This window comes from Siniperca chuatsi, linkage group LG16 (assembly GCF_020085105.1).
Source record: "Siniperca chuatsi isolate FFG_IHB_CAS linkage group LG16, ASM2008510v1, whole genome shotgun sequence".
Taxonomy (NCBI): Eukaryota; Metazoa; Chordata; class Actinopteri; order Centrarchiformes; family Sinipercidae; genus Siniperca; species Siniperca chuatsi.
The window spans coordinates 16,078,105-16,105,989 of NC_058057.1; the positions used below are offsets into that span (position 1 = coordinate 16,078,105).

At 41.0% G+C, this 27,885-nt stretch overlaps 2 protein-coding genes across 13 annotated transcripts in view; both read right to left on the reverse strand.

Annotated features, from left to right (window-relative positions):
* usta (uronyl 2-sulfotransferase a) overlaps positions 1-3,953 on the reverse strand; it is a 53,342-nt gene extending 49,389 nt beyond the window's left edge. The window contains exon 1 of one of the 2 annotated variants that reach the window (XM_044168083.1): positions 3,491-3,953. In XM_044168083.1, coding sequence (XP_044024018.1) covers positions 3,491-3,722 — 232 coding nt within the window. In that variant the 5' untranslated portion in view covers positions 3,723-3,953. The remainder of the gene's footprint in view (positions 1-3,490) is intronic. The other variant, XM_044168084.1, reaches the window with a different exon arrangement.
* Positions 3,954-6,820: 2,867 nt separating this feature from the next.
* The window catches only part of sash1a (SAM and SH3 domain containing 1a), a 233,329-nt gene continuing 212,264 nt past the window's right edge, over positions 6,821-27,885 (reverse strand). For 9 of the 11 annotated variants that reach the window (XM_044168074.1, XM_044168077.1, XM_044168071.1 and 6 more), the window contains 11 exons: positions 27,067-27,479; positions 24,343-24,417; positions 23,961-24,104; positions 21,845-21,977; positions 20,645-20,814; positions 20,102-20,311; positions 17,414-17,564; positions 16,656-16,784; positions 12,645-13,675; positions 10,156-10,287; positions 6,821-9,643 (listed from right to left, as the gene is read on the reverse strand). In XM_044168074.1, coding sequence (XP_044024009.1) covers positions 9,383-9,643; positions 10,156-10,287; positions 12,645-13,675; positions 16,656-16,784; positions 17,414-17,564; positions 20,102-20,311; positions 20,645-20,814; positions 21,845-21,977; positions 23,961-24,104; positions 24,343-24,417; positions 27,067-27,479 — 2,849 coding nt within the window. In that variant the 3' untranslated portion in view covers positions 6,821-9,382. Of the gene's footprint in view, positions 9,644-10,155; positions 10,288-12,644; positions 13,676-15,562; positions 16,276-16,655; positions 16,785-17,413; positions 17,565-20,101; positions 20,312-20,644; positions 20,815-21,844; positions 21,978-23,960; positions 24,105-24,342; positions 24,418-26,511; positions 27,480-27,885 lie in introns of those variants that run through there. The other 2 variants (XM_044168069.1, XM_044168080.1) reach the window with 2 other exon arrangements.

A 27,885-nucleotide genomic window follows, 5' to 3' on the forward strand; every position in this document is an offset into this window, starting at 1 on the left:
GAGACCTTCCAGCTCAGCCAAGTCAAACGTCTGGGGGAATCACTGCTGCACAGTCAGGTGTGATTGTGCATTCACACATCGAGACACACACACACTTTTGCAACACAGACACATCACTCAAATGAAGGCTTTTTGGCAAAGTAGCTGGATTGGTTGAGGTAATATCAGTACGTATGTGTGTGTGTGTGTGTGTGTGTGTGTGTGTGTGTGTGTGTGTGTGTGTGTGTGTGTGTGTGAGAGAGAGAAAGAGAGATTGAGAAAGTGTGAGAGAGAGAGTCGATGACCGGGAACACACAGTGGCGAGCAGACTGTCGATCCAGGTCTAAAGGTCTGTACGTTTCAGTTACAGCTGCTATACGTTGAGTGACATCCTCAAACACCAACCTCCCCGCCGGCCCAAACAAAACAGGGTCTGTTCCCTCTACAGTGCGTCTGACTGAGAGAAACACACACGCCTAACACACACTCGCACAAAATCAACCTACTACTCTCTTTCCCATACACACTCACATTCGCTTACCCCACCAGGAATCCTCACTTTCATCTTGGCACAGTGCAGCCAAAAGTAACACAAGTCAGCTTAAGTTAAATAAATCAGCTAATGACTGGATGCTTATAAGAGGCTGGTCGCCTGCCCATCACACACATACAGTATACATACATTGGAGGATTATTAATGCTGAATATCCTCTTTATTTTCTCATTAATTCCAGTCGGCGGGGTAAGGAGTTTCCTCTATACAGTTTGTTGGAGTTCAGTTCCTGACTCACCCGGCAAGCCGCTCCACTCATTGATCTATGACACCGAGACAGAAAAAGTGGAATGAAGACTGAGAGAGACAGAGAGTGTCTGTAACTGACAGGGGTGAAGGTGAGAAAGAGAAACTGTGGAACATTAAGTTCTTTTCGAAAAATAACTTTCCTCCAAACTTTCTTTCAAAGCACCAGCGCAGGCCATTTTGTCACCAAATCACAAGAATATTCTGCACAGCAAGCTCTGCGCCTTCCCTTCTTTCTCCCAGATCTCTCTGTTCTCTCCTTTAAGTGCACAGGTTTCTTCAGAATGAGGGTAATGAGCAGACCACATCAGAAGCCTATCTACCTACGTTCTTTCCTCTCCTTCCCTTCTCCCACCCAACATCAGAACTCTTCAGAATCCACCACAAAAAGTTTTTTTCCCCCTCAAACTTGAAAAAAGTTACTTGAAATGTATTATTTCATTAATGAAATTCGACTTACCAATCACTTTAACACAATGTCAGATCTTTCAACTTGCAGCCATCTGATTCTGGAACAAAGCTCTTTCTCCTTGCCCCAGCATCATAATGAGCAGAGACGATTACTCATCCAGATCCCAGCGGAGGTGCTACAGTGTGTTTGTGTCACTGTTACATAAGGGAACCCCCCCCCCCCCCCCCTCCCCCCCTCCTGAAGTCAATAGAGTATAGAAGAGTCAGTGTTTGACAAGGCTCAGGCCCTCAGGGTCTCTGTGCAGAGCTGCAGTGAAGATCATGTCATGCAGGTGGGCCCAGACACTCATTCATCTTCTAATTCCTTGCCCTCATGGTCCTCATATGTTTGAGTGCTGGTGGATTATGACCATGCAAAAAATATATTTGACTTTGTTGGGGTTTTGAAATGTAAGTCTGTTTGTTGGCGTGTTTGTGAGTTTATCTGTGCTAATAGTACACACATCTGTTTAATCCTGTATGTCGGAGAGATTCAGCTGATAATGTAAGCTTGTATGTGTGTGTTATAGAGCACTTCTCAGAAGCAGAGTGTTCCTTAGTGAGAAAGGGAGTGTAAGAGACATTACAGCTGACTGTGGTGCATTAACTTTGTGCAATTACTCTAACATAAAATAAACTTCAACTGTTCCAATTTCTAAATCAAATTAGGCTGCAAAGTTTCATCAGAGTGAACGCTGCCTCCGTGTGTGTAGTGCATATAGTGTCTGCTCAGGCAATCAAGTTGTATTTTAGAGGAAAAGTATTAACGCTCTCCATGATACCCAAATTAAGCTATAAAACTGGCTTTTAATTTGGTCAGCACAACCTTTTTGGGATATTTTTTCATGTGCTGCAAAAACTACATGTAAGAAACGCCTTTATGTTTAGCAACACTGGACCAAATGAAATCCAAATGATTTCTTGTCAATATTGGGCAGCTGCAGTGTGCAGCCGTGTGTGTGCATGCTTGCGCGTGTTAAGAGTTTTAGGTGTGTGTCTACAGGAAACCAATCTGACCCACGGGATTAGTGGCTGACTTGCTGAGTGACTCTCATACTGTTCCAGATGTTTATCACATCATAAAGGCCTCAAGCCCTCAGTGAGAAATAGGTAGGAACACAACCTCCTGTCAACACACACACACACACTTTCCAGCTGCAGCCCAATCTGTAGCAGTGACAGACATATTGATAAGAAATCACCTTTGTGTAGAGTATCAGTAGCACATATAAACCCACAACCAAATACTTGACTGTTTTTGACTCTTGATACATCCTATCCTAAAGACTGACAGTCAGCACAGACACCCATGCAGGTGTAGCCACACTTGGGGCTCTTTTTGTCATAGGTCTTTTCTTCTGTCCTCCTGTTATCACCCAATATAGACAGTAATATAGCAGTGCCAAGTCATATCCAAAAGACAACGAGATCAATTTAAGCGTTCCCTTCAGAAAATAATATTTTAAATGGGCAACATCGCTCTTTGATATGGAAACAATTGGCAACTTATATCTTAGAATAAACAACTCCACATGCTTTTCACTGTATCAATTATAGAAACATCATGCCTAAGGCATCATGTCTCAAAACGCCAGCATAAATTCAGCTTTAAAAACAATATTGCACCTTGTTCCACCAGTGCCAGTCGTGCGTAATGAGCGCTGTGCGGCTGGAGCGCACCAGCTGGCTGTACAAGAAGAGGTGTCAGTCATCATCTACATACTGTATTACTCTTAAGAGTTGCTAAGTTCTTGTTACCATAACAGATCCCATTCACTCTCCGACAAGTCAGAACTGATATTCAAAAGGCACAAAGGTGAGCGTATTCCTCAGGTGAATAATTAGAATTTTAATTTTACATGGGGGAAACTTTCTGAGATCGGAGTAATATAATATTGGTTGTGCACATTCAAATGTCAGCACCCACACTCTTACTATGTGTGTACTTACTGTGTGTCAGTCCGCAGTAACTTGATATATAGCCACTCTGATGGTTTACAGATTATGAATGATCAGAGGACACCAAGATAACTCCTCCGAGGTGAATGGGGTCGAGGGGATAATGTGGCCTCCGGTGAATTTCATAATCCAGCGCTGAATGAGAGGTGCAAGCCTCATTAATTCACTTTTCATTTTGGATAAACTGTAATTTACACGTCTAATCAAAGCAGGGCGTCTAGACACTCAGTGCAACCTTTATTCAAAAGAATCTCTTTGATGATGACGCGCTTCAGCCAGCAGAGGAAAATGAAAAGTTCTTACCGAGATACTGTCGGATGTCCAGCAGGATTTTAGGGGGTCCTCCGTTCAACTGGTAAAAAAGGGAGCCGAAACAGAAGAAGAACAGCGTAGCCATGCAGAATCCATAACCTCGCAAGGAAAATCGCAACGGTACAGCAGAGAGTAAATTGTACTTTCTGTTGTTTCGCTCTTTGATGTGGTTGGAAGTCTGGTTGTTGGTGTGAAGGGGACTGCTGCTGAAATTCTTCATCATCTCCTCCTCACAAAGCGCCGAGGAAAGTCACCCATCCGCCTGTGGAAAGTGAAACTTGTCGCTTTGAGATCATTTGAGGCGGACAGCCAGTTATTTTGGAGACGCGCAGGCACCCAGCTCTCCTCCACTGCCGCAGCCACGGGGTTGTTTTTTTTGCGCACAGCGTTTCGCTTCTGCTCGTTCCCTCTCGTTTGCGCTCGTTGGATGACTGTTGCTTCCTTCCGTCCTTCCAGTCGAGTTAAGGGTCCATCCTTCTGCGCTGACTCTTTTGGGTGTCAGATTACTGAACGTGGAAAGAGGAAAAACTTCCACCTCACACAGCATTTGGTTTGGATTGCAGTGCGTAAAACAGCGTCACCCAGTGTTCAGGGAGAGAGGGGGCCTTACACGTAGTCGGTGGGTATTCATTGAAACGAGTTTGATTTGTGACAGCCTATACAGAGACTGACAGGAGGTCTGTGGAAAGAGTTTTAAGTCAGCTGTGAATCTACAATTTTAATTTCAATAGGTGCGAGAGAGTGGTAGCCCTGGCCTTTACCAAAGCAACCAATTTTATGATTTATTAATGATTTTGAGAGATCATAGGTATTAAAATGCCAACAGACAAAACATTCATCTTTAATAGAAACATCACAGCGCCCTACTCCTTGTGTAAACTAGTTATTATTCATAATAACGAGGTGTGTTATCACCACTTTAGGATAAGGGTGTAGATGTTTGATGTATTTTGAAAAGAAACTGGTGTGATGAGTATATGTTCACTTCTTATGTATGTGTGTGTGTGTGTTTCAAACTTTCTCTTTCCCCTCAGGCCAGCTGTAAGGACCTTCCACTGAGCCTTATGTCATGTGTCTTTCCACCCACCCTCAGAACCCACCATTATACTACACCTGCACTTAGGAGGTGACTACAGTCATTCAACATCTCACCAAGAGGCTGATGTACTTTTACTGGTGACAGCTACTGTAGTCAAGGGAGCAACAACGGCTGTGAAAAACAATTTGGCTTAAAAGACTAAAGGTAGTAAAGAAGAGCACAATAATTCAGTTGAGGGCCCATTGGCTTGGTTTTTCCACAGGTAAATGAATTTTAAATAGTACAGTACTGTATTTTGCAAGCTAGGCACAATAAGTGTGAAAGCATTATAGGTTTATAGCCCTGCCAGCCCAATCTCCCATGCAGCACAAGAGTTTATTACACAGAACGACGATATGGATGTCAGGAGGGTCACTGCTCTAAATCAGGTTTAGTCTCATCAGAACTACTGACCGTGGGATTTAAACCAAATCATTTCTGGTGGCATGACACCTTTTCTTTGGACTGGGAAAGAAAACTAGAACATCTGGAGGAAGCCCACACAATTTCCACACAGATGGGACAACCAGGACAAATGTTTAAAATGTAATAAGCCCAGATGTGTCATTCAGTTTTTAGCTGTTCAAAAATCAGCACCATGACACCTCAGGTTGTGTCAGGTCTACAGTATAAATTAGTTATTATATCCTGGGACTGGAATTCAAGTGAAGTTGCTCTGAGTTTGTTGTTTGTAAAATGGTTACTTGAGGTTTTGTGTACACTGGTAAAGTCATGTTAGAGTAAATAATATTTGGAAAATAGCAAGAGACCGAGACAAATGAACCTCATTTTGGCACGACCATTGCACATTTGAACAAGGCCCACTGTGTCTGCACTAAGGCGCACCGGCTTAAGACTAAGAGGCCCCTTAATTGAGTTTACCCTACCATAATAAGAATCAATAGGAATCTGTGCAGGGGGACTAAAGTAAAGTAAACTTTAGGAGTCAGACTTCACGCACACCACAAACTTTCAGAGGAACTACTTAAGTGACTCCCAACCTTTCTGGAGGGAAACAAGTGGAAAGAGAATTTCCCTATCAGGGTCGATAAAAGTATCACACTCATTATAGTTTATTGGTAAGAAATCTTCAGTATCATAATGGCTATTCTCACTGTCCTGTGAATATGTGCTTTGTGTCACATTTTTCATGTTCTGTAATGATAAAGCATACTTTGATCCAGTCATATAAAAGTCAAATCAAAATTGTGAAATACTGTGATCCCTGGCAGAATTTGAGGTAATTCTCACAATTGATTGTATACAAGACATGCGAGGAAAGTGGTTCAGAATAATGGGAAGAAACACGGGGGCAGAAAGTCTTCATTGCAGTAAGGTCTAGCCTTTTCTTCCTGAGATATTTTAAATTGGATGAGTAATTGTATCTGTGGAAGACAGAGTCGTGAACTGGAAGCTAACTGCTTATTACAGCTGCATGAAGGAAAATTATTGTACCGTGGCTCCTTTTTTGTATATATATATGTACTAGCAACTAGCAAACAGAGACACACTAATCAGGATTTGCTCTCATTCTCCTTGAAGGAAATGCTTGTTCAGTTGTGTCTGTTTCCACGCAGAACAATACGAAACACTGGCTGAGATGGAAGTTGTGCAAGTAAAACCATCTCAGATGCAGTCTATTGGGGCTTCTTGACATGAATATGATTGGAAAATCTCTGCATGGTTTCCTTTACAACAGCTGCGCTGCAACAACAGCCAGACAGTCAGTTGAACTCTGCTGTCTTGGTCCTGAGCAGATGTGTCTAGTTTTCTAAATGAGGCATTACAAGCCAGACGCAACAAGACAATGTTTTAAAGCTCCTTGGTTTCAGAGCTCCAACCGCCAACTGAACCTCAGACAGTATATTACATACAGGAGTTATTCAGAGATACTGTCTGGTACACATCCCAGTAAGATCACACAATTGTTGTCTACTTTTTCCTTTTGACCAAACCCTAGAAAATTAATATCAGCTTCTTTTCTTTTTCTTACATTTATGAATAAAATAATGACATGCATTGACAGGCAGGTTTTAATCAAATCAAGTATAGTGTTATTATTCCTTTGTTGCCCATCCGCACTTTTTCATTTTTAATTTCAAAATGTTATTAAGAAAGTTATCAACATGCCAATGTCCAGTGTCACAGTTAACCACATCGATGAAAAGAGCCAGTAGGCCATGCCACGTCTTTCCATGACTGTGTGTGTGTGTACGCGCATAGCGACAATCAAAAGGCTAGTGTATGGCAAGAAACAGTTTTTATTATATTTCAGAATGACAAATAGCTATGGACATTACTTTTGTTGTTTCAATACACAAGCAAATCTGTATGGACAATCATTAGGTAGATGAAAACCAAATAAAATAATTTGTACACATATTTTACAATACATACTGTAGTTCCTCACTGGCTAAAGCAATATGCATTATGCAGGAAGGTATTGCTATTCATATAGTACAGCTAATTACAGTTGATATGAAAAAAAGCAAAAATAAGTTATTTAAATATCAATTACATATATAGAATGTGCAACTTCTGCTAAGCATTTCATATATGTAATTAAGAATTTATCTTTGTAAGACTGCAACAACAAACTGGAAGCAAATAACTGGAACAGGTTAACCCGTGAATGGTTATTAAAATTGGCATTGGGAATTCAATACTAAAATAAAATACCAGCATAACCCATTGAAAACCTTTACAATACCTGACAACAAATGTCCATTTATGGACCTGTGAACAAAATGTAGCCAATTTTGCCTATTAAACAGCTAGATTTACCCTCTAAAGTGCATTTACAGTGTCAGTATTTTCATTCTTTACAAAACACTTTTTTTATTAATGACTCCCACCCTCGCATTCTCAGAGCACCACTTTGATTGAAGAGAAAAAAGGCATCAAACATCTATCTATGAAATGCCCACTGCAAAAAAAAAATCCTCTAATGCAATAACACTTGGTCAAATTTTTAAATATGGAATCCATGGAATAAATCTTCAGTTCAGACTATGAATGATAGAACTTTACTGTTAGAAATAAGAGGAAAAAAACAAAAGAGGATTTTTAAAAAACTCCATTTCATGCAATGTGCGCAAATGAAATGAGTTTCTGGTTGTTTTCAGTTCAGTTTTTGGCCCATAGTTTTTGTAACAGGCTTACCCGATGCAGTATTTCCCTGATTTGCAAGACTATTTAGTGTCATAGTGTATGCTGACCTTGGAGGTCTGCTTTTCACCTGATGTAACTGGTTTTACCATCTATCCTCTGTGTTTGGCAAAAGTTCAATTAAGAATTTCAGACCAGCACTGATTATAGCTACAGTATAATGTGTTTAAAAAGTCCCAAGGTGTAAATCAAATTCCTCATCACTGTAACCAAAGTGTAGACAGTCCAATAAATTCCAGATATGACAGCCCAGATGTCAACTGTGTCTTTGGAACATTTTTATTTTCTCCTCCCTTGCTTGTCCCACAACACTCTGCATGGAACATGTACAGTGAATGAGTTGGGATGTTAAAGGGATGTTAAACATGGGACGACGTCTGTGTCGTCCGTGTGGTTTTGTGGTTTATAATCTGGGCTTCACAAGTATAGAAAACACAATCCATCAGAGGCATGTTTTGTGGTCCACATCCATGTGCATCAATGAAATGATCTGATTGAATGAAAGTGTGTTCATAAAATCTCAATTATTTCTCAGAGTTGGACACATTCAGCACAAAAAGGCTTGCACCTTTAGCACAGTTCAGCCTTAGTCATGGTATAGTCAATACTATACATATGTTCTATTTGATGAAGCTATTCATTCATAATGGTAAGGCAACTTAATATGTGCTTGGATACACAGGGGAATGTATTGTTGCTGTGAAAGCTGATTGTGATTACTGAAGTAAAACAGAGCTTTCTGTAAGACTTGTACTCACATCGGAGCAGGGTGTGCATCCAAGATATGCAGTGAAATAGGACATACAGTATAATATGAAATATAAAGGTGTGATGTCAGCTGTTTCAGTTTAGCAATGACTGAGAGCTGGACTCAAAATAAGGCTGCAACATTCAAAAGGCAAACACAAATTTTAACATATAAATCATTTTAAAATTCAGATATGCGTTATGCTATAATACAGAAACATTATACAAAATAAGCCATCTCAAAACCACCAGTTAATCATAGTTTGGTGTATGTATTTAGTTGATTAAAAGTCCAGATATTAAGTGAATTCTGTCATTGTCATTATGAACCTATTAGTGGGAATGAAATGCTGAATGAGAAGTAAATCACTTTGGCCAAGCTAATTCCTTAAAAAGACCCTCAGATAATGTTGCCTTGCCACAAAAGATGAAAATGAAGCACTTATGAAATATTCAGGAAGTAAACTGTCTTTTCTGTATTTAAAAAACATCCATCCTACAAAAGAGTGTGCAATCTTCCTTCAAGGCAGATCCAAGTCTTTATTTTAAGACTTTGGGGGTGTCTTCAGAATGGAAGCCATCCCACAGAGTGAGTCTACAGTCTTTTTTAAAAAGGCAATTGAGATCTTGTCTTGGCTGTTACGAGAAACTCTTCAATGCCGTAAACATTTGAGAAAAGACAGAGTGATAAAGAGAGAAAAATCAGAGAGCAGGGTGGCTCACTTGAGTATTTTGACACGTGCGAGACAGGAAGTACTGTAGTGCTGTGGTCACTCGGTGATCGTCGAGTCCTGTGAATTTGCCTTTGGCCACCTACTGACCATGTTTAAATGAGATAGTACTGACCAGTGAGTTGATACCTGTTATTTTATATGACTCCACCAACATGGTTAAGACTGCACATCTCCATGTGCATTGACCAATCGTGCCTTGCTGACCAGCCTGCGGACGTGTCTTTCATCCCGCACCCCCGCTTCCCACACACTGCTCTCTGTTAACAAGGCCACACGACTCAGCGTGTCAATTCCTGCCGCCGCCAGAGATGTGGTGTACATGGGCAGGCCGATGGAGGTGAGCCAATCAGAGACCGTGCTGATGTTACCTGAGGGCAGAGGCTTCCGGCACATCTCTGTCAAACCTCCAGAAGGGATCTGAGTGGGGTAAAAAGGCATTAGTTACAGTAGCTCCTCTGATGTTGTCACGTTAATGAATATACAGAGAGATTTATGCTGACAAAACAGTTGAGGTTTTAAAATTTCAGGCAACTCTGGCAATGCAAGCTGTGTTCCTGAACGCCAGCTTTTTTTGCCACATCATATAAAGTTATTTATGGGGTAAAGATAAACATTATTAAGTCTTCAGTCACTTTTAGGCTACTTATAATAATAATAATAATAATAATAATACATAGACAAAAGTCTATCTCCACATTTACCCAGCTTGTTAGATATTTAAGCAAGCATAATAATCACTACTCCTCAATGATGGCGCCAGCCTTATGTACAGGAAATTACTGTCACAACTGGCCTATTTTCCAGCCTGCATTGTTACTTTCTAAGCATTGCCCCACTAAGCATTTATCTAGCTCTATAACTCCAAAATTTGCTCCAACATTGTCTCCGTTGATATGAAGTTCTCAGGAAAATCAGTGTTTTTGCCTTACAGCCATACGGTGTTGTTTACGGAGTTCTTTGACTCGAAGCTGGTCCATGATAGAGGCCACCTCCTTGACAGGCTGCTCCAAGTCCTCGGAGTAACGCTGCACCAGCGGTTGGGGGATGCCACACCGGCCATGCTGGAGGAGAGAAGGGAAGAGAGAGACTTTAGACATGACTATATTGAACGAGGAATACATTTAAACCACATAAATGAACATAAATCTATGTTTTCAAAAGAAGAGGACAATATGTCAGACATTTGAATGCGTCAGAGAGGAGTGGATTTTGACTTATTACGGTCATTATGAAGAGTCAGATCTGGTTGTTCATGAATAAATCAAGCAGACTAATGGTGTCAAATTACTTGCCTATCTTCTGGCAAGGTAATGAGCACAATTCTAAAGGGAGTCAGAGAAATATGAAGACAAACACACTAGAAGATAGACACTACAACTAAACTCTGAAGAAACTCAGGTCAGTGTATACAGTACATCACCAATACCCTCATCCATACATATTTTCACTTACACTGAAAGTACATGCTAGATCATGTTCTGTATGTCTATTTCTGCTATTAACATTTACTTTTATCTTGTTTTGCATTAAAAGGCAAACAGATTAGGATGAGAGAAGAGGAAAGAGAGGAAGATACAGGATGTCAAAATGTTTAAGAATTTTATGAGCAGTGACTATGTGGGGGATAAAGCAGAGCAGGAAACTCTGCTGAACCTTTTGAACATGTTTTCTTGTTCTCTCTCTCTTTGTGTAGACACCTGGAGTGATGGCAGGTTTCCAGCAAGGCCTAGTTTTGGTTGGCCAGACTGGACCATAGGTCTTTTGAGGATGAAAGGGTGGGTGGATGGAGGAACTGATCTTTCCAGAGAAAGGGATGGAGAATACCTTTTGCACTGCCAGTATTATATGGGACCAGATGCCTTTAGGCAGCCAACAATTAACAAGTTTGAAGACAATAATTAGATTTTACTCTCTCTTATTGTGCATTGGGCTGGATATTGTTTGAAAATACCCATGCCAATATAATATCTTACATACGGTACCTTTACCACTGATATTTTTTTGATAGCTTAGTTTTAGGAATATAAACATGTTTTTCTAACAAACATATTCTAAAACATTTTCCAAAAAAACTTCTCAGTGCAGTGTTTAATGTTTAATCGGCCTTACACAAACTTTGCCTACATAAAACATTGTCTAAAGATTTTAAAGTCTGCTTATTTCCTCATTTATATCAGCAAATATTTTATAAAGGAGTCATTTAAAAATATTCAAACCAAGCATTTGATGCCAACTTTTAATACTTGACTGTTTTAGATACTCAATGCTACAGACACATTTAAGTTGGTACTCAAAGAACTGATGTTTGACACAAAGGCCAAATGATGCTTTTCAAAACGTTATCAACATTTTTAACCTGTATGACCTTTAACACCAATGACTACATTTATGCTTGTGCAGGCTCAAACCCTACATGTTGCTACTACAGCAGCAGTGTGCTTCTCATGTCTCTGCCAATCCACTTCTGACTAATAGGAATCCAGCGGAGCTGTGCTGTGGTCTAACGCAATATTTCGCACCTCATCCCTTGGTGCCTCTGTGTGTTTGTGTGTGTGTTGTTTTCCTGCTAGTGTCGGGGGCTCCACCATGTTAAAGGGGCCCAGCCTGGGGTCTGGCGAGTGGCAGAGGGTTTTATAACCTCGTCTGCCTTCAGTAAGATTCAGCTCATAAACTTAACAGTCTGAACCGCATCATAGTGAGACTCAGCCCACAGTCTTTGCCTCAGCTCCAGGCAGTGTATTTATGATTGTGCATACACACACACACACCCTCACTCACAAATGCACTTGCATACACAAAGGCATCTGCACACACAAAAAAATCCCACTCTAACTTTTGTCTCTATTACTCTCTATTTTTAAACTAAACAAGTTCCAAAGAAAGCTGCTGATGTTGTTGGCCTTCACACAGAGTAATGTGGATCCAACTTGCAGTCAAATTATGACAGAATTAAGTTGGGCATGTTACAATGCTAAACGAAAAGAGCCTGACACCAGACAAGTATAGCCCAGAGGTGTCTTAGAGCCCCATTTTCACATTAACCATAGACATATGACTTCATGTGTTTTTGTTGTGTTGGCTAAGATGTGGATTTTAATTAGAATTCCTCACCTCATCTCTATACCTTAGTGTATGTATGTTTATTTTAATTATCAGCACAAAAACTTAAATAAGCGGGTACAAAAAGTTCAGAATGATCCATTACTGAAAGAATCAAGTTTGGAAGTTTTTGTACATTCAATGGGATGTCATATGTCCAGCATCCATTTGAGTGTATAAGGATGTATCAACTGAATACAAATGGTGCATCTGTGTTTGTACCGATCTGCAACACAACCTAAAGCCATACCAAATGTAATTTGTAACCCAACTTGAGGCGATTTTTTCCATCTCGTTTTTAGATTAATACTCTGCTAACCTTGTCAGAGTAGGGCTCCTCCGTAAGATCGATGCCCTCAGCCTCCAGCCGTTGTTCCAGGAGGGTGAGCAGGTCAGGACTCATCTTGGCATGGGAAACCTTCCTTGCAACAGCCACCTTGCCCCCCAGATCTGAGAGCCACGGAGGCTGCACTGCTGGTGGAGTGCCTGACTCCTCGCCCATGGATGAGGCGGATGAGGTGGCACAGGGGCTGGCGGGGGTGCTTGGGGTCTTGGCAGGCAGAGCAGGGGCACTGGGGCTGGGGCTGCGGATTATAGGGCTACTGGGGTGAGAGCGGGTGAGGGAGTGAGTAGGGGAGGGAGTGGGAGATGGCGAGGAGGGCAGGGAGAGAGGGGGGTGACGTAGGCCGTTGGCTAGTCTTTCCTTTGACTTCTTAGCTGGAACGGGAGGAGGGACTGGAGGCTTTTTGGGGTGAGTCCGGATGACCCTCTCCCCACTTGCATTATACTCAGGGGTACTTGGAGTAGGACTGGAAAGGGGCTCTGGAGGGTTGGGGGGCTGGGTCATGCGACAAGGGAGACGGAGAGGAAGCTCTGAGGGCACGGGTGGTCTGTCAGCCCTACCTTTTGGGCTCAGTGTTGGAGTCCCATTCCGAGCTGGGGAACCCTCATCTCTACAGACCTTGTTAGGGCTACCGTTGCCTGATTTGGGTCCTTCCTTGATGAGTTTAAGCTCCACACCCAGATCCTTCTGCTCAAAGTTCTGCTCCCAGTGCAGATCTCCCAGAGAGTGGGAGCGTTTCCAGGGTACAGTGGGCTGTGGGGGTCCATCCAGGTCCTCACAGCTGCGACTGGCTGGGAAGGAGGACTGTCTTTGGGCTTTGCGCAGCCCCAGCAGGTTGAAGCCCTTCAGGGAGGGTTTGATGAATAAGCTTTTTGGGAACTTTGTGCGCTGGTTCTTGCTGTTCTGCTGCAGAGCCTCTGTTGAAAGGGTCATGGGCAGGGTGGGGTAGTCTGGAGACTGGAGGCCTGCTGAAGAACGACTGGAACGGGAAGCCTTTCTGCTCTTACCTGCAAAATGAAAAGAAGAATAGGTCACTCTTCAGCTTGCTACAACCATGCCTCCATAAATATAAAAAATCTGATCCATATTAACAAACTGCATTTGATACATTTTGATGATTTGGCTGCCATTCGTCCACACTGTTTCCCTTTATTTATGTTTCTTTTGATAGCTGCAGATTTTGGCAAAGGTAGAGAAAACTGCTATGAAGAAGGAGAGGAAACAATATCTATGACAGAATACACAAATACTCTGGATCATGTGTGTGCATCATTGGAAAACATGTTCACACATGTTCAAGTAATTTAGAAGAAAAATCTACTCATATAAACGTTGCATTCTTATTGTTTAAGGCTTATCTGTAAACCACAGTAAAAAGCAGAGAAATGTTTATAAAGAAGGGGTGGAGTGCTACTGGGATAAGATAAGCTCTTTGACTCATGACAAACTGGCTGATATGTTGTTGTCATAGTAGCAATCCCAAATAAAGATATCTGGACGGGATAGTTCAGAAACATTAGAACAAAAGGCTGAGGCAACTTACCATTTATCCTCTGGCTTACAGAGCAAAATGGACGGATGAAATGGATGGGTGCAACATAGTGTGGCTTGCCAAAGAGTTTAAATGGTGGGATGACAGAAAGTTGTTCAATTGATGGAATGTCATGAAATATCTCAACGCAAAGTTATGCATACTGGTGTTTGCTATGGCTAATCAAGTACAAGGGATTATAATAAATTTAGTTATATGACAGTTTCAAGAGATACTATATTTACTTTAATTACTTTGTTAATTTTCTGACATGAAATCAGAGCAGAATGAGGTCTGCTGACCTTCTATAAAAACACCCTTCAAAATTAAAAATGCAATACAAGCTGAGAATGTGTGGCTATTTAGTAATAAAAGTGACCTTTCTGTCAGTGACTTCTGGTTGGTAGATGCATTATTGGACTGTTCAGTGGCAAGTTATGTTAAAATTCTGTCTACTATGATGTGTTTTATACACTGAAATATAGTAAGAACACTGTGTAGACTGTAATAAACTTAACCAAACTGAGAAAAATATTATAAAAATCAATTCACTGTTTATAGTAAAATATAATGAGTAATATTAGACCGATTTGAGATACACAAATGGCGTTTCCAAATACTGTAAATAAAACATGCCATCAAACCTAAAGCTGTGTGTCAATGATTTTTGTTTTGCATTATGGGGATCACTGACTCAATATCATCATTACCCACCCATTTACTTAACTGACCAATACATCGCCACATTACATATGCATATGAAAATGATGAGTGAAAGTTGATAGATTGCAGGAGACATTTGATGATATCAGGAAGAATTACTATATGTAGTTACAGGAAAACTGATCAGACACATGTTGTTAAAGAAAGTTCTATGGATTAAAAGAGCATACATTCAGGGCTCTACAGTGACTTTTTCCCCCCAAAAGGAGCAAGTTTGAAAGACATAGTCTGTGTAATGCTTTTTAATGACCTTCTATTATTTAAATCAAATGCTTTGTCAATTCTCTAGACTAATAAATATTTAGAAATACCCATTAATATACAATAACATATTCATGATTTTATGAATTTGTACAGGTAAGAGAACTGTGGAACCCTGAAACTGCAAGAAGAAATGCAGAATGTTTACTAAATGTTATGCAGCTAGGTGAACAGCGTTTAGTGGCATGGCAGGAAAAACAGACAAAACATAAAAATCAAGCAAGCAGCACCAGAGACCTTTTTTTTTTTTTTTTTTTTTTTAGAAGTGGCTTTTATTCCACAACTCACTGTGGCAGATTGCACGCTTTACTGTTGAACCTGAGTGACACATACACACACAAAAGGGAAACCCAGTAGTTACACTGGAACCCAGCAGATATAGAGAGAAGACAAGGTTTAATAAAACAGTGATTTATGAGTTATGGAGCTGTTAAAAAGAATGTTCTGTGTGGAAGAAAGAAAACATACAGTCTTATGCAGAAGGACAGAGCAGTTTCAAAAATAAACAAAAAAGAAATCTCACAAATAAGACCTCAATAAACATCTATAATCAGAACTCTCTATGCACTACAATTTAAAAATATTTTCATCCATTTCTTTTTTTAGGCACATACCGTATGATTCTTTGTGCAATATAGTCACTATAAACACAAGAAAAGTGACAAATTGAAATGGTATGAAGACAAGAGATTTAACTGGCAGCTGTGATCTGTTACCTGACTAGTGCATTTTTTAAAAACCTTATCAGGCTATAGAATTACCACTGCAAAAAAAAAACAAAAACCCAGCCATTTATTGACATGCTACTCTGTAAGCTATTTTACTATATTAAAAACACTTAAAAGAAATAATCTCTGTGCCTATAATCATCCTTCCAATATCCTTCTATCAGCCTCGAATCCACAGGTGGAAGAGCTGGGAATCTGCGTCCATGACTGGGCAGTGAGTTTGTTCTCATCTGAATAGTTGTGTGCATTGAGGAGGATCTCTCCCTCTGTGCTCCCAGCATTGTGGGGTGGACTAGGCTTACTGGTCTTGGACCTGGCTCCCTCTCAGTTACAACTTGACTTTGGCACTGACGATACAGAATGCCTATAAGATGGAAAGAGTGGTGAACAAAGTGGAGTGACATGATAGTAAAAGTTAAGAACGTATGAAGTGATAAGGGGTTCTTTCTTTAGAGCACCCATACTAGAGGGGTAAATGTGGGTGCAGGTGAGGTTTTGGGGCAGATATGGCAGCAGAAGGAGCTGTTTGACTGGCAGGCGCTGGTCCAGAGGAGTGAGATGGGTGAGGTGTTGCAGAAGCATGGCAAGACATGGAGCAGAGGTGGAGGCCCACAGAGGAAAAAGGCGAAGCAGTCACTGCGGCACTACAGTAGGGTTAGGCTAGACCAAGACTAGGTCTTAGTAAGGCTAATTCCCAGTGGGCCTTGGGTACTGGTGGTCTAGTCTATGCAAAGCTATCATTACCATTCTCCAGGTTCTCACTGCTCTCGTAGCACCCAGAGTCTCGTGGGGAGTCTCCCACCAGGCCCCGACCCTCAGACAGCAGTTTCTCCTGGGAGCCCGACAGGCCGCTGCGCTCTGGATCACTGCTGCCTGAAAATACAAAGAGACACAGAAAATAGCAACATCATCAAAATTAGGGTTGAATGTTTTTCCATCATTTTAAAATTAATCTTTGGGCATTTTATGCCTTTATTAGACAGTGGAGAGACAGTGGAAAGCCACGGCTCATGATCAACGTATCAACCCCAAAGCCACGGGGGTTCCCCTTCCTATGATTTAAAAATTATTACTTTCTATGAATATATAGTTTTTCGCCAGATATTTGTTGTATTTGGTTTTTAAGTTTAGTTAATTTTTGCCACACAGCTGAACTGTATGCTGCATTTTAGCAAGAAAAGTTATTGGAAAAAACGTTGCAGTTGATCCAGTTATATTGCCATACCGTAATAATTACATTTCAAGGTTGTACTTTAGTACTTAGGAATGACAAGGCGGCTTGTTACATCTTCAGTACGCTAACACAGACACAATAATATTTTTTTTCCAGGGAAAGGGAATAGATTTTTTTTAGAATTCCCAGTAAACACCAGGATCTTAATTCCAGGTCTTCAACCCTTCTCAAAATACAGATATAATACATCTTTTATACAGCTAGGGAGCCACGCTTGTTCTCACGCATCTATTCAAAATATGTATGTGCTTTTTATAAGTCTACTTACTGTCATACTCCTGTAGCAGCTCTACAGCTGTGAGCAGTACGGCTCTGTGCTGAGGATCTCTGATGTTCAGCTCATCCAGGTCTTCCTCTTCCAGCAACTTGAACGTGTCCAGGTCCTCGTAGCCATTGAACAGGAAAGTGGGCATGTGCTCCTGCATGACCGAAACGTCACGTCTGAGTTTAAAGTTTCTTTTGAGGAGCTAAGAATGAGGGTGTCTAGACTAAAGAAAAATATACTTTTGATCTGAGTCATGGGACCAGTGACAAAAACTTTGGGGTAGAAGCATAAAATACATAAACTACAAACGATTGTTTTTTTCGCCTTATCCCACCTCTACAAGAGTAGGGTAGTAGGGCACACACTTGTCATCTGCTCATAATTTCCCATCCAAATCATGTATTTTTAAACCACTGGTGAGCCAAATCTTAACTACTATTTTGATTTTCAGATGGCATATAATCACTTTAAGCCATGGCTAATTCAGTTATGGCTGCCTCAACTGTCAACACACTTTAATATGGCACAAACTTTGTCATGTTGACAGGCATATAAAAGTGAGTTATAGCAACATTAGCAAGTTAGGTGTACCCAATCAAGTAACAGCGTGGAGTGTGTGGCCACAATCCCGAGCTATTCTAGCTGTGGCAAAACAGCACTTGAAAGGGAAACCCGCCAACGTAATGTGGGAACAAGAAGAACTGAAGGTGGAGACGATTACATCAAAGTGCTCTTCAACCACAGACGACAAAGTTTTACACACTAACACAAACAAAACCAAAGCTTGTCACCCAAACCACTGTGTTATCTGAGAGGGTACAGACACAGAAAAAAAACCTTTAAAATCTAGATACGCTCTGTGTTAGTGCACAGTCAGCTGACACTATCATTCAACACACTCATAACTGCTTCCACTTTGAATGTTGCTGAGCTCTACGTTTCTGTGACCCACACACTTTGTTGGACGAATACATAGACTGTGTGTCACCAGCGAGACCATCAATTACAATGGTGGAGTCCACAGCGGAGAACAGTGTGTCTCTGTTCTATTTCTGCTGGATGATGCAGGACTAAACAAAAGACCACCAACTAACACAAACACAGGCAGCTGGGTCCTCTCACTCACAGTATCTTAAACTCAAACCTGTTCCAAATCCAGAGATTATTTGGCAGAGAATCCTTCGGGCTAAAAGTTACAGGGGTGTGGAGATTTACACTTTATGGTTACAGTGAAGCACTGTTGATGTGTGTTCCAAATTTTGGCTTTCCAGTTTAACGTGTTACTTAGCATTTCTAAAAGTAAACAACAACAACATTCTTACTCCTTTGACAGCTCAATCATAACTAATATAGTAGTTATATAGCCTATGGAGATCAATCATGGACACTGCAAAAGACTGAAACCTGAGAAAAGAAAATATCTACACTGCGGAAAATAAGTGAGGCACTCAAGCAGTAAAACTTTTGCTTAACATTGACATTTCACTACAAAACATTCCCCTCGACAAACAAGTAAAATACAGTGTCATCTAGAGAACAAAAAAAACAACAACAATAGGGTGACAATGGGGTAACTAAAAATGACTAGTAGCGTCAAAAAATCAGGCCACAGCAAAACACGATCGGCTCCCAATACACGTTTTTGTTTCTGTTTTTAATTCAGCTTAAATTTATATACTGTTTATGATCGGTCTTGTTCGAGAAATAAGCAAAGCCATTTCGTTTTATCTTGGTTGGTAGATGTCTGGACCAGTATGCAATCCATTTTGTAAACTTGTTTCTTGTCAGCTGAACAAAATTGGTTGAGTATCTAAAGAAACGTAAAGACCACTAATTTCAACACAAGTTTAATAATTTAATGCAAATGGTGCTTGAAAAGATCATTTATGTTGGATAAGAAAACTGTACTGGAACTTATTTTTACTTTTTCATCATCAGCCAACCACAAATCAAGGGTAGAGTAGTTAAAATACCTGTTAAGAGAATACACATTGGCTAAAATGTTCTATATCTATATATGTTTAGTCTAACTCGCCCACTGCAGGAATCTGGTGGTCACTAAGGGGACATGAGCACTCTGATGCACTTGTAACACCCAGACTCACAATTTAGGAAGCCTGTGCTATAACATTAATAATGTACTCTCTAATCTTTAATCTGTGACTTGGCCATTAGACTGGTCGGAGATAAAACAGCCTACCCACAAAGTCTTTTTCTCTGTTTGGTGAGGTGAGGCCTGTTGGCTGCCTGAGTGGGAGGAGATGATATCAAGCTCACAGCTATGTGTAGGTTTTGATGAAAGATGCAAGTTATTTGTTGGGGAGTGGTTGTGAGAATGTGGGTGTTACTGTTTATGCGTCAGTGTCAGATCAAACATCCTAAGCTGTGCAGCCTGTAATTGCCTACACTATATTTATCTCTGCTTGTCTTCAGATGTGTTTTGAAGACATTTGGCTAAAACAATATTTTCATTCAAGTTTTGTTTTCTCCTATTTAGGTGCCAGATGGGTGGGAATTCTCAGGTTGGACAATTCACTGATGAAGTTTATGCAATGGACAAAATCAGTTTAGGTAAATCTACTAAACTTTACTGCCACTGAAAACTTAACAGACACTATGTGAGATGACCTGATGCTGAAAATCCTACCTATTTGGTATTCAATACATGGCAATACTGTACGAAATATGTACCTTGAGGTTGATGCGCTCCAGCAGCTCCTCCACTGATGTGGGTTTGGGAGGTCGGCCCTTCCTCCTTCTCCGCACAGGCCTTTTGGGCTTCTCCTCTTCTTCACTCAGTACGTCCACATAGATGAACTTGAAGGTGCCCACTTTGTTGTTCAGCAGGCCCATCCACGTTCCCATGGGTGGCTTACTGATGATGTCTATCACATCACCGCGCTGGAAAATCACAATGACCAGAATTTAGAAAGAATGACCAAACTTTTGCATTTATATTCTGAACCTGTTGGTTGTTCTAAAGACTAGCTTGGAAAAACTGAACCGTTAAAGTAAACTAATTTGTTTGATGTAGCGACTCTTTGGCCAATAGAGGACTGTAGTATATCAAATATGAAAATGTTTAATAAACTGAGCCAAGCTCCAATCTCTCATCATATCCATGAATTGTAATCATGTCTGAAAAGATGCAGCTTAAATAAATTGTAGGTGCGCGCACAAGCGAACTTAACCTGTCGGTGCACAATCATTTCCATGTCGCAAAGTATGTTTTACCTTCAGTTTGAGGGAGTCTGTGTCGTAGGGGCTGGGGGTGAAGTCTGTATGAACTCGGGCACGGCCACAGAACGGTCCCCTATAAGGCGGCTCTTCGTCATCACCATCCTCTGACTTCACACTTTCTCTGTTACTGGCTGACGAGTCAGTGGTGCTCACTGTCTGACCACCTGGACACAAACACAAACACACACACACACGTGGCGATTTAAATAAGATATAAAATGACTACTTATAAAGCCATCACTCGCTACTACTTACAAAAAAGGCATTTATAAGCACTGATTAACTGGAGTTTTCCTTTATACTGTACGTTAATGCAGTAAATCCTAACTCAAGCTGTCTTCAAAACATCTTCATGGTCACTGTATAATAGCTTGCATTTACCAAGTAGCTTTACAAGACTAGATTTGACATCATAGGTACTATATCCAAACACTATATTGATTTTATTTTGTCAACCTTTTATTTTTTCTACATTTTTGTGTCTGCAGTGAGTGGAAAATGTTAACTGGGTCTTAAACAGATCCTGGGAGTAGCTGAGTATTTGCTGCATATTTCTTTCTGTATCTGAGGAAAGGCTGCTGAGATCATGTCGACTTGTGGGAATCTGAGAGGCAAGACTTCCTACCTAATCATTACCGTATGTTTGCCTGTCTGCCTGCGTGTTTATGTGCATGTTTTATGGCTTCAATTCGCCCTGAGCTTGAAACGATGGAGGGTATTTTATCCTTGAAGACGTGACGGAAAAATGGGTTGAAGTAATCAGAAGTTGTAATTAGATAAGATGACCTGAGAGGTCAAAACACACTCGAAAACTCTATGAGATCATAACACATGAGGCAGTTGGTGGGACTGGGTGTGATCAAGAGAGAATTGCTCTTCGTGGCCATCACTCCACAAAAATCATAATTGGTATGCATGTAATCCCAGAAGCAGCCCAAAGTTCAAGTCATCTGTATGCATTTTAAATACACAACAGCAAGCACCAAATGTTACGAGCACCATCTAGTGTTAGTGGCCACTAACAGCCAAAGCGTAAAATAACACCAAGAGAGAGTGGTTTGAAATAATCGAGGACTTGGAATAATTGATTTTTTTCTTGTATTCAAGATGTCAAAAAACAACCTAAAATCCATTTAAAAATATCAGCCTTAAAAAGCAGGCCTGCCTTTTCTAAAATAATGGTTCTTGTCTTACTCATTGAACTCTGTCCGCTGAGTGAACTACGCAGACTTTCCACAGAGCCTCCGGCCTTAAGCTTCGGCTTCTCCAGCGAGTCAGTGTCAGGCTGAGGGGACTGAGGGGAGCCAGGGGCTCCATCCGGACTGGACTAAAAGACAGAAAGAGAGGGGTAATGAAAGGACATGGGGGAAGACACAAAGGAAATGTTGTGCAGTTCAGAGATGAAAGGATGTGAGAGATGGAAAAGTGTGGTTAAGAGGTTGACATATGGGGGAGACCATGGAAAGAAAGAAAATATGAAGATCAAAGGCGGAGAGGGTGGAAAAAAGAATGGGGAAGTGGTGGGGTGATAGAGGTTGTCAGTATTTGTTTTTCATCTTTATTGAAAAACAGGTGTACATGCAGGATTTGTACAACTTTAAGTGTAAAATTCAAGCACTTTTAAGGTACCTAAACAAAAAAGACTCTTAATGCTTGCTAGTTTCGATGCCAGGAGACAAACAAATATGACGATAGCATTATTTAATTTCAAATATTAAAAGATTTTTGGTTTACATGAGTGACTGTGATGAAACGTCAGATTATGTTGAGCATTTTTCGAGGAGTATATTTGAATTCAAGCATATATCTAACCTTGAAGACATAACAGTTCAAATTAAACATTTTTTCAAGCTTTAAAGAATTTGAATGAACCCTGTACACATGTGAAATTCTTCAGCACAAATGTGATTAAGCTATTAATCAACATTTTACCAATTGTACAAATTCTGGAAGATTTATTTCTGATATTTTTATTTAGGAAAGATCTTCACTGTTTTTTTTATCATTTGAAGACTCAAATAAAGAGATAAGAGATAAAATAGGCACTTGAACTTCCTTGAACAGTTCATCTTAAGTGAACTCAAGATGCAGTAGCAACAAAAATGTCCAACCAATAAAGACATTATAAATAACAAGCTTTTCTTTTCTGCCTATCTATCAGCCATAACTGATAGCCCATTGGTTTACACTTAAGATAGATCCCTCACTAGCTAATGTCATGTCTGAACAGCTTATTTCAATAGGAATTACATCAAATTATGAAAGTAATGATATCATTTAATTTGACCTTTAAAGTGGTATATTACTTATAACTGATAACAGCCAAGGGATTATTTTGCATTAATTAGTAATAATTGGACTAAAAATACTTTTGTTTAAACTTTTGATTTTGTTCAAATCTTTTCAGATCTCCTTTGAAGTTAAAAGTCTCTAATAATGAAGCAACAACATACATCAACATGCTTCATCGACTGTACTGTACTGTGTTTTATTTGTTTCAGTAATCCACTAGGTGGCATTGTGGTCTATAAAATGGCCATGGTTGAGACATGGCAGTTCATTTTTCTTTGCTCTTTCCCAACCAATGGCTCCATGACTCATGTCAGGATATGTGGGTCACAGTTTTGAGACCACCGTGACGGACAGATGTTCAACTGTGCATTAATGACACATTCTGCGGGACAGCATAAAACTGTAGGGCTGGACAGGCCACTGGTAAAGCCACTGGATGCCCAGAAAAATTAGGCCAGTGCAGATGAGACAGTCATTATACACTCTCATACTTCAAGTCTCTATTTCCAAGAGCTAGCCTTGGGGAGACTTGCATCACCCCATGAGCTCAGCATGAAACGCACACTCCACCCTACTGGGCCCAAGGAGAGCACAGCAGAGAGAAATCCAAATGTGTGTGTGTTTTAGTGCTCTATGTTTATTCTGTAACTAACACAAATACTCCCACCCACTCACAGCCTGTGGACAGAATGTGGCTTACACTGCAAAACATCCTCTAAATGTTTGCAGAACATGGGGAGTTTTGATTTCCATACAGCAGTGCTTGGCTTACTGTTTTAAGGTTTAAAAGCATAATGTGCAGATTTGTGGGACCGTTTATGTGGCAGCTGCTGCATTTTAAATAAAGTTAAGGTTTGACTATGTTTATACATGCCTCATTTGCACTAAAAACAAGGGAAAACTACACAATGTTCAATGTTATATCTGATAATAATAATATCTGAACTTTCTACAAATAAAGCAGTGAAAAATTGCATCCATGTGTGAGTTTGTGTGTCCAAGTGTGTTTGTGTCTAACCTGCTCAGACAAGGAGCTGCTGTACTTCTTCGACATGCGTTTCCTCATCGTCTCCTTGACCGACTTGACCTTCTTGCCCAGTGAGATCCGAGACGTAGTGGGGGATTTGACCACTTCTCTGTATATAGCCTCCTGTTCCTTACTCTGTGATTAGAAGAAGGAAAGCGAGAACGGAAAAGGATGGACAGAGAGGAAGGAGATGAGAGAAGCAAAAGACAGAGATGAGGGGGATGAATCGGGGGAGATTGAACGGGAGAAGACAGAGGGCAGGGAGATCACAAAAACAAAAAGGAGAAAACAAAAGAGGTGATTTAGTATGACAGGAGAGTTCAGCTTGTGCTCCTCTCAACCTCTTCTAATTTTACAAGCTGCCAGGACTTACATTGGCCTCGGAGCTTGTGTTGACCACATGGAGTGAACGGTTAGACAGGTCAAAGCCTCCGAAGCTGCATGTTCTCTGTGGGGGAGCCAAAACATAGTCATATGAGTCACATTCAGAAGGTAGAGCAACTCCCCATCCACACCCACTGAGGGTCAACTCACAATGATTCATGCTTGGCACAACACAGGCAGCAGTTTGATTAATGTACATGGCTATATGGTTTGTATATATGCGGGGGCATGATGTCATATGGGACTGTGGACAGCCAACAGACGTGATGTAACACAAACTGTTATATGAGCTCCTCTTTAAAATTGCAAATTACTGCATGATCCTAGGCAAATGAGCTGTTATCTTGACCGTGGAGAGCACGCAACGAGTTGCTCATATGCTTTAAAACTTGAATCCCTCGACAAAATTTAGGATAAAATTAAACTTTTCTTGATGTGCCCAAACTAAAATATATAACTGTAAGATTAGAAGGTTAGAAGTGAATGTTTATTTGTTGCATTTCAGCCTGATGCAAAACGTCTTGTGGTTAATTATGAGAAATGCAAAACTGGGCTTAGTATGCAAACATGCACAACATATAGGTTGGTTGCTTAGAGCCGACAATATGTTATTCTCATCAGAAACATTTTTAAAGTAAATTGTTTCTGCTGAGAGGACAGGGTGATATGGAGATTTTTTTCTTGACTTTAGAGGTCAACAGCAAGATAAGGGGAAGACACAAAGGGGAACTATGACATGAGAGGAAAAAGAGATCCAGGATCTTATCACTGAACTGGCTTTAACTTTTTGAATCCTCTCTAAGCTCTGCAGTAGGTCACACACAAACATGTAGACAAAGACATGTACATTCGTATGTGCCAAAAAACACTCTCAGTTCAAGTGGGGCACTTGATGGCATTTCTCCTTTGCTTCAAAAGCCATTACTTCTAAACTATTTGACTAAACTCCCACAAGCCCTTGACGAAGATCATCCATGTGAGAAGGCATTGCACATTTAGAAAAATGTTTTTATATTAGATGTCCACAGCTGCAGTCCACATCACAACTTCCCAGAAAAAGCAGTTTGGAGAACAAACAAGTTTAAGAGACGTCCAAAAAGAACTCTGAATGTCATGGTGATGTTCGATGGAATGGACATGCACCCAGAAAAAAATGTCTCTCAAAGATAATTATAGGAAAGAAAAACAACTAAAGAACAAAAATCACATCTGCAACCATAAAGGCACAGGGCCAAAAAAGAACACGAAAAGCAACAGAAAAAGTGGATTCAACGAGTTTTTGGATGAGAACGACCTCCAGTGATTTCACTAGAACACGATAGGATTCAGGTACCCTCAAAGCTGCAGGATAGCTCCACTATATGACCACCTAGAGTATGTGCCACTACCTCTGTTGATACACACAGGCTATCTGGATACATGTGGGGAACAACGTAATTACTTGTGATGCAACCAGACTGTTTTCGTGCATTATAAACTTGCATTTTACATTCACTATGGTACAAATTAGTTTGCAGTTTGCCTGTAGTTTCCACTTTTTTGTTGCTATACTCAGCCTTACAAGATCAATTTAAAAGATGATAAGAGTAAAGACCATTCAGTCTCTTAAGTTGACTTTATAAGGCCATTCATTGAATATGTCTCTGAGGCTGTACTGTGCAGTTCTAAGGATGAGCAGCTTCAAGCTTGTACAACATCTCTTTTGCCCACAGGGATCAGTGTGACTGTGTGAGTGTGCATGTACTTCAGGGATCTGAAATTTATAAAAGGCACTTATAAAAGCACTGCTGTGACTTAACCTCCCAAGTGGCCCACGGCATATTCCATAATCATTTCATATTCAGCTGAAATAAAAAAGGTTTAAAGCCAAAGGCATTTACTTAAAGGTCATAGAAGATGACATTCCTCGAAGGACAGTTAGGTCTGTGATAGATATACCAGCCCCTACCCTTTTTCTTTACATGAGAACAGCTGCAATACTTTGATGTGGATTTATTACACAGACAATATTAAATGGATAAGTTGAAGTCATTTGACCTGGCATGTCTTTTTTGTGTGTGTTTGCTGTACCTATAACCTCTGAGCTATTCTGCAACTTTGAAGCACCGAGTCCTGCTCACACGAGGCGGTCGATTTAAACCTCATGGTCTAAACTCACAGACTTCTGCTGGATGCGCAAGAGCACACGCTTGGTGCAGCGGTCCACACTGGCCGCCCACTTCCTGTCTGCCTCGCGGTCCTCCTCCAAAAGACAGCGGCGCTCAGCGCGGCTGAGGGTAACTGGACGGACCAGCTGGGCCCAGTTGAGGTGACCATACAGGCTCCGTTCTACCACATAGGTGATGTTCAGCTCACTGACTGCCGTTCGACCACGCAGCCTGCGAGAAGGGAACACCCAGCCCCCTCCCCCACTTCCAAAACCTTTTGATTTGGCTACATCACAGCGGGCAGGGGAGGAGGGGGTGACAGACAGAGGGGAGATAGGGGTCTTGGCGTTGCGCGAGCGTTGATACAGTAGGTGCTTTGTGGAGTAAGCGTAGTTGGGGTCAGGTTTCCGGTGCGTCCAGCTGCCATGGTGCCGGTTGGCAGGTTGGTGTTTGGGGCTGCCTTGTGGACCGTCATCCAGGGATATCAGGAGGCGGGACTGAGCAGGGGGTTTGGGGCGAGGTTTGGTGAGGCCATAGTAGGCATAGAGAGCCTCGTTGTTACTTACCCCATGGGAGATGGAGCTCAGTGCCTTCCGCATCTCGCCGTCGGTTGTGGAGCGCGACAGCTTTCCTTCGTCGTCCAATCCACAGCCATCCAGCTCTGAGAAGGATGAGCCACTACCTCCCACGCCGGAGATGGAGCCCCCGGAGCCAATTGGGGTTCTCTTGGGTGGACGGATGAGGCCGTGGGTACTAGAAGATTTACTGAAGGTTTTGACCAGCTTGTGTCCGGACCAGGTGTCCAGGCTGCTGGAGGAAGGGGAGTTGGTCAGACTGTCTGTGTCTCCATCCAGAGAGAGTTGATCCTGGGTGAGGGAGGGCAGGGAGATCTCCTGGGGCAAAGAGGGCTTCTTTAGGACCCCTGTATACAGAGCTGTGTTGTCCTCACAGGTGGGAGGTGTCTCCAGATTCAGAAGCTCTAAAGAAGAAGAAGATGCCAGCAACATTAGTTACTCAGAAGGATCAGATTCTGTGTAGTCCCATGACCCATCTGTGGTTTTCCAAACCGCAGTTAGCCAGCAAAAATTTCAAAACACATTCTTAAAGTCTGAGTATTAAGCAAAACTTAGGCTAAAAAATTAAAAGAATAATCCTACTTTTTAACATGCGTCATTAATTTCCAATAATTATACCTAACGTTTACTATGGCTCTACTAACTTAATTTTAGTAAGGACAAAGCTCAATTTAGTGCTAAAACCAGTTTTCAACAAACAATTTTCACAAGAAATGCATGCAGATTTGACATTTCTATAAAGGAGAAGTATGATGCCTCAAACAGAGACCTTAAAGTGGCCTGGGCAATACAACACATCAACATTAATTG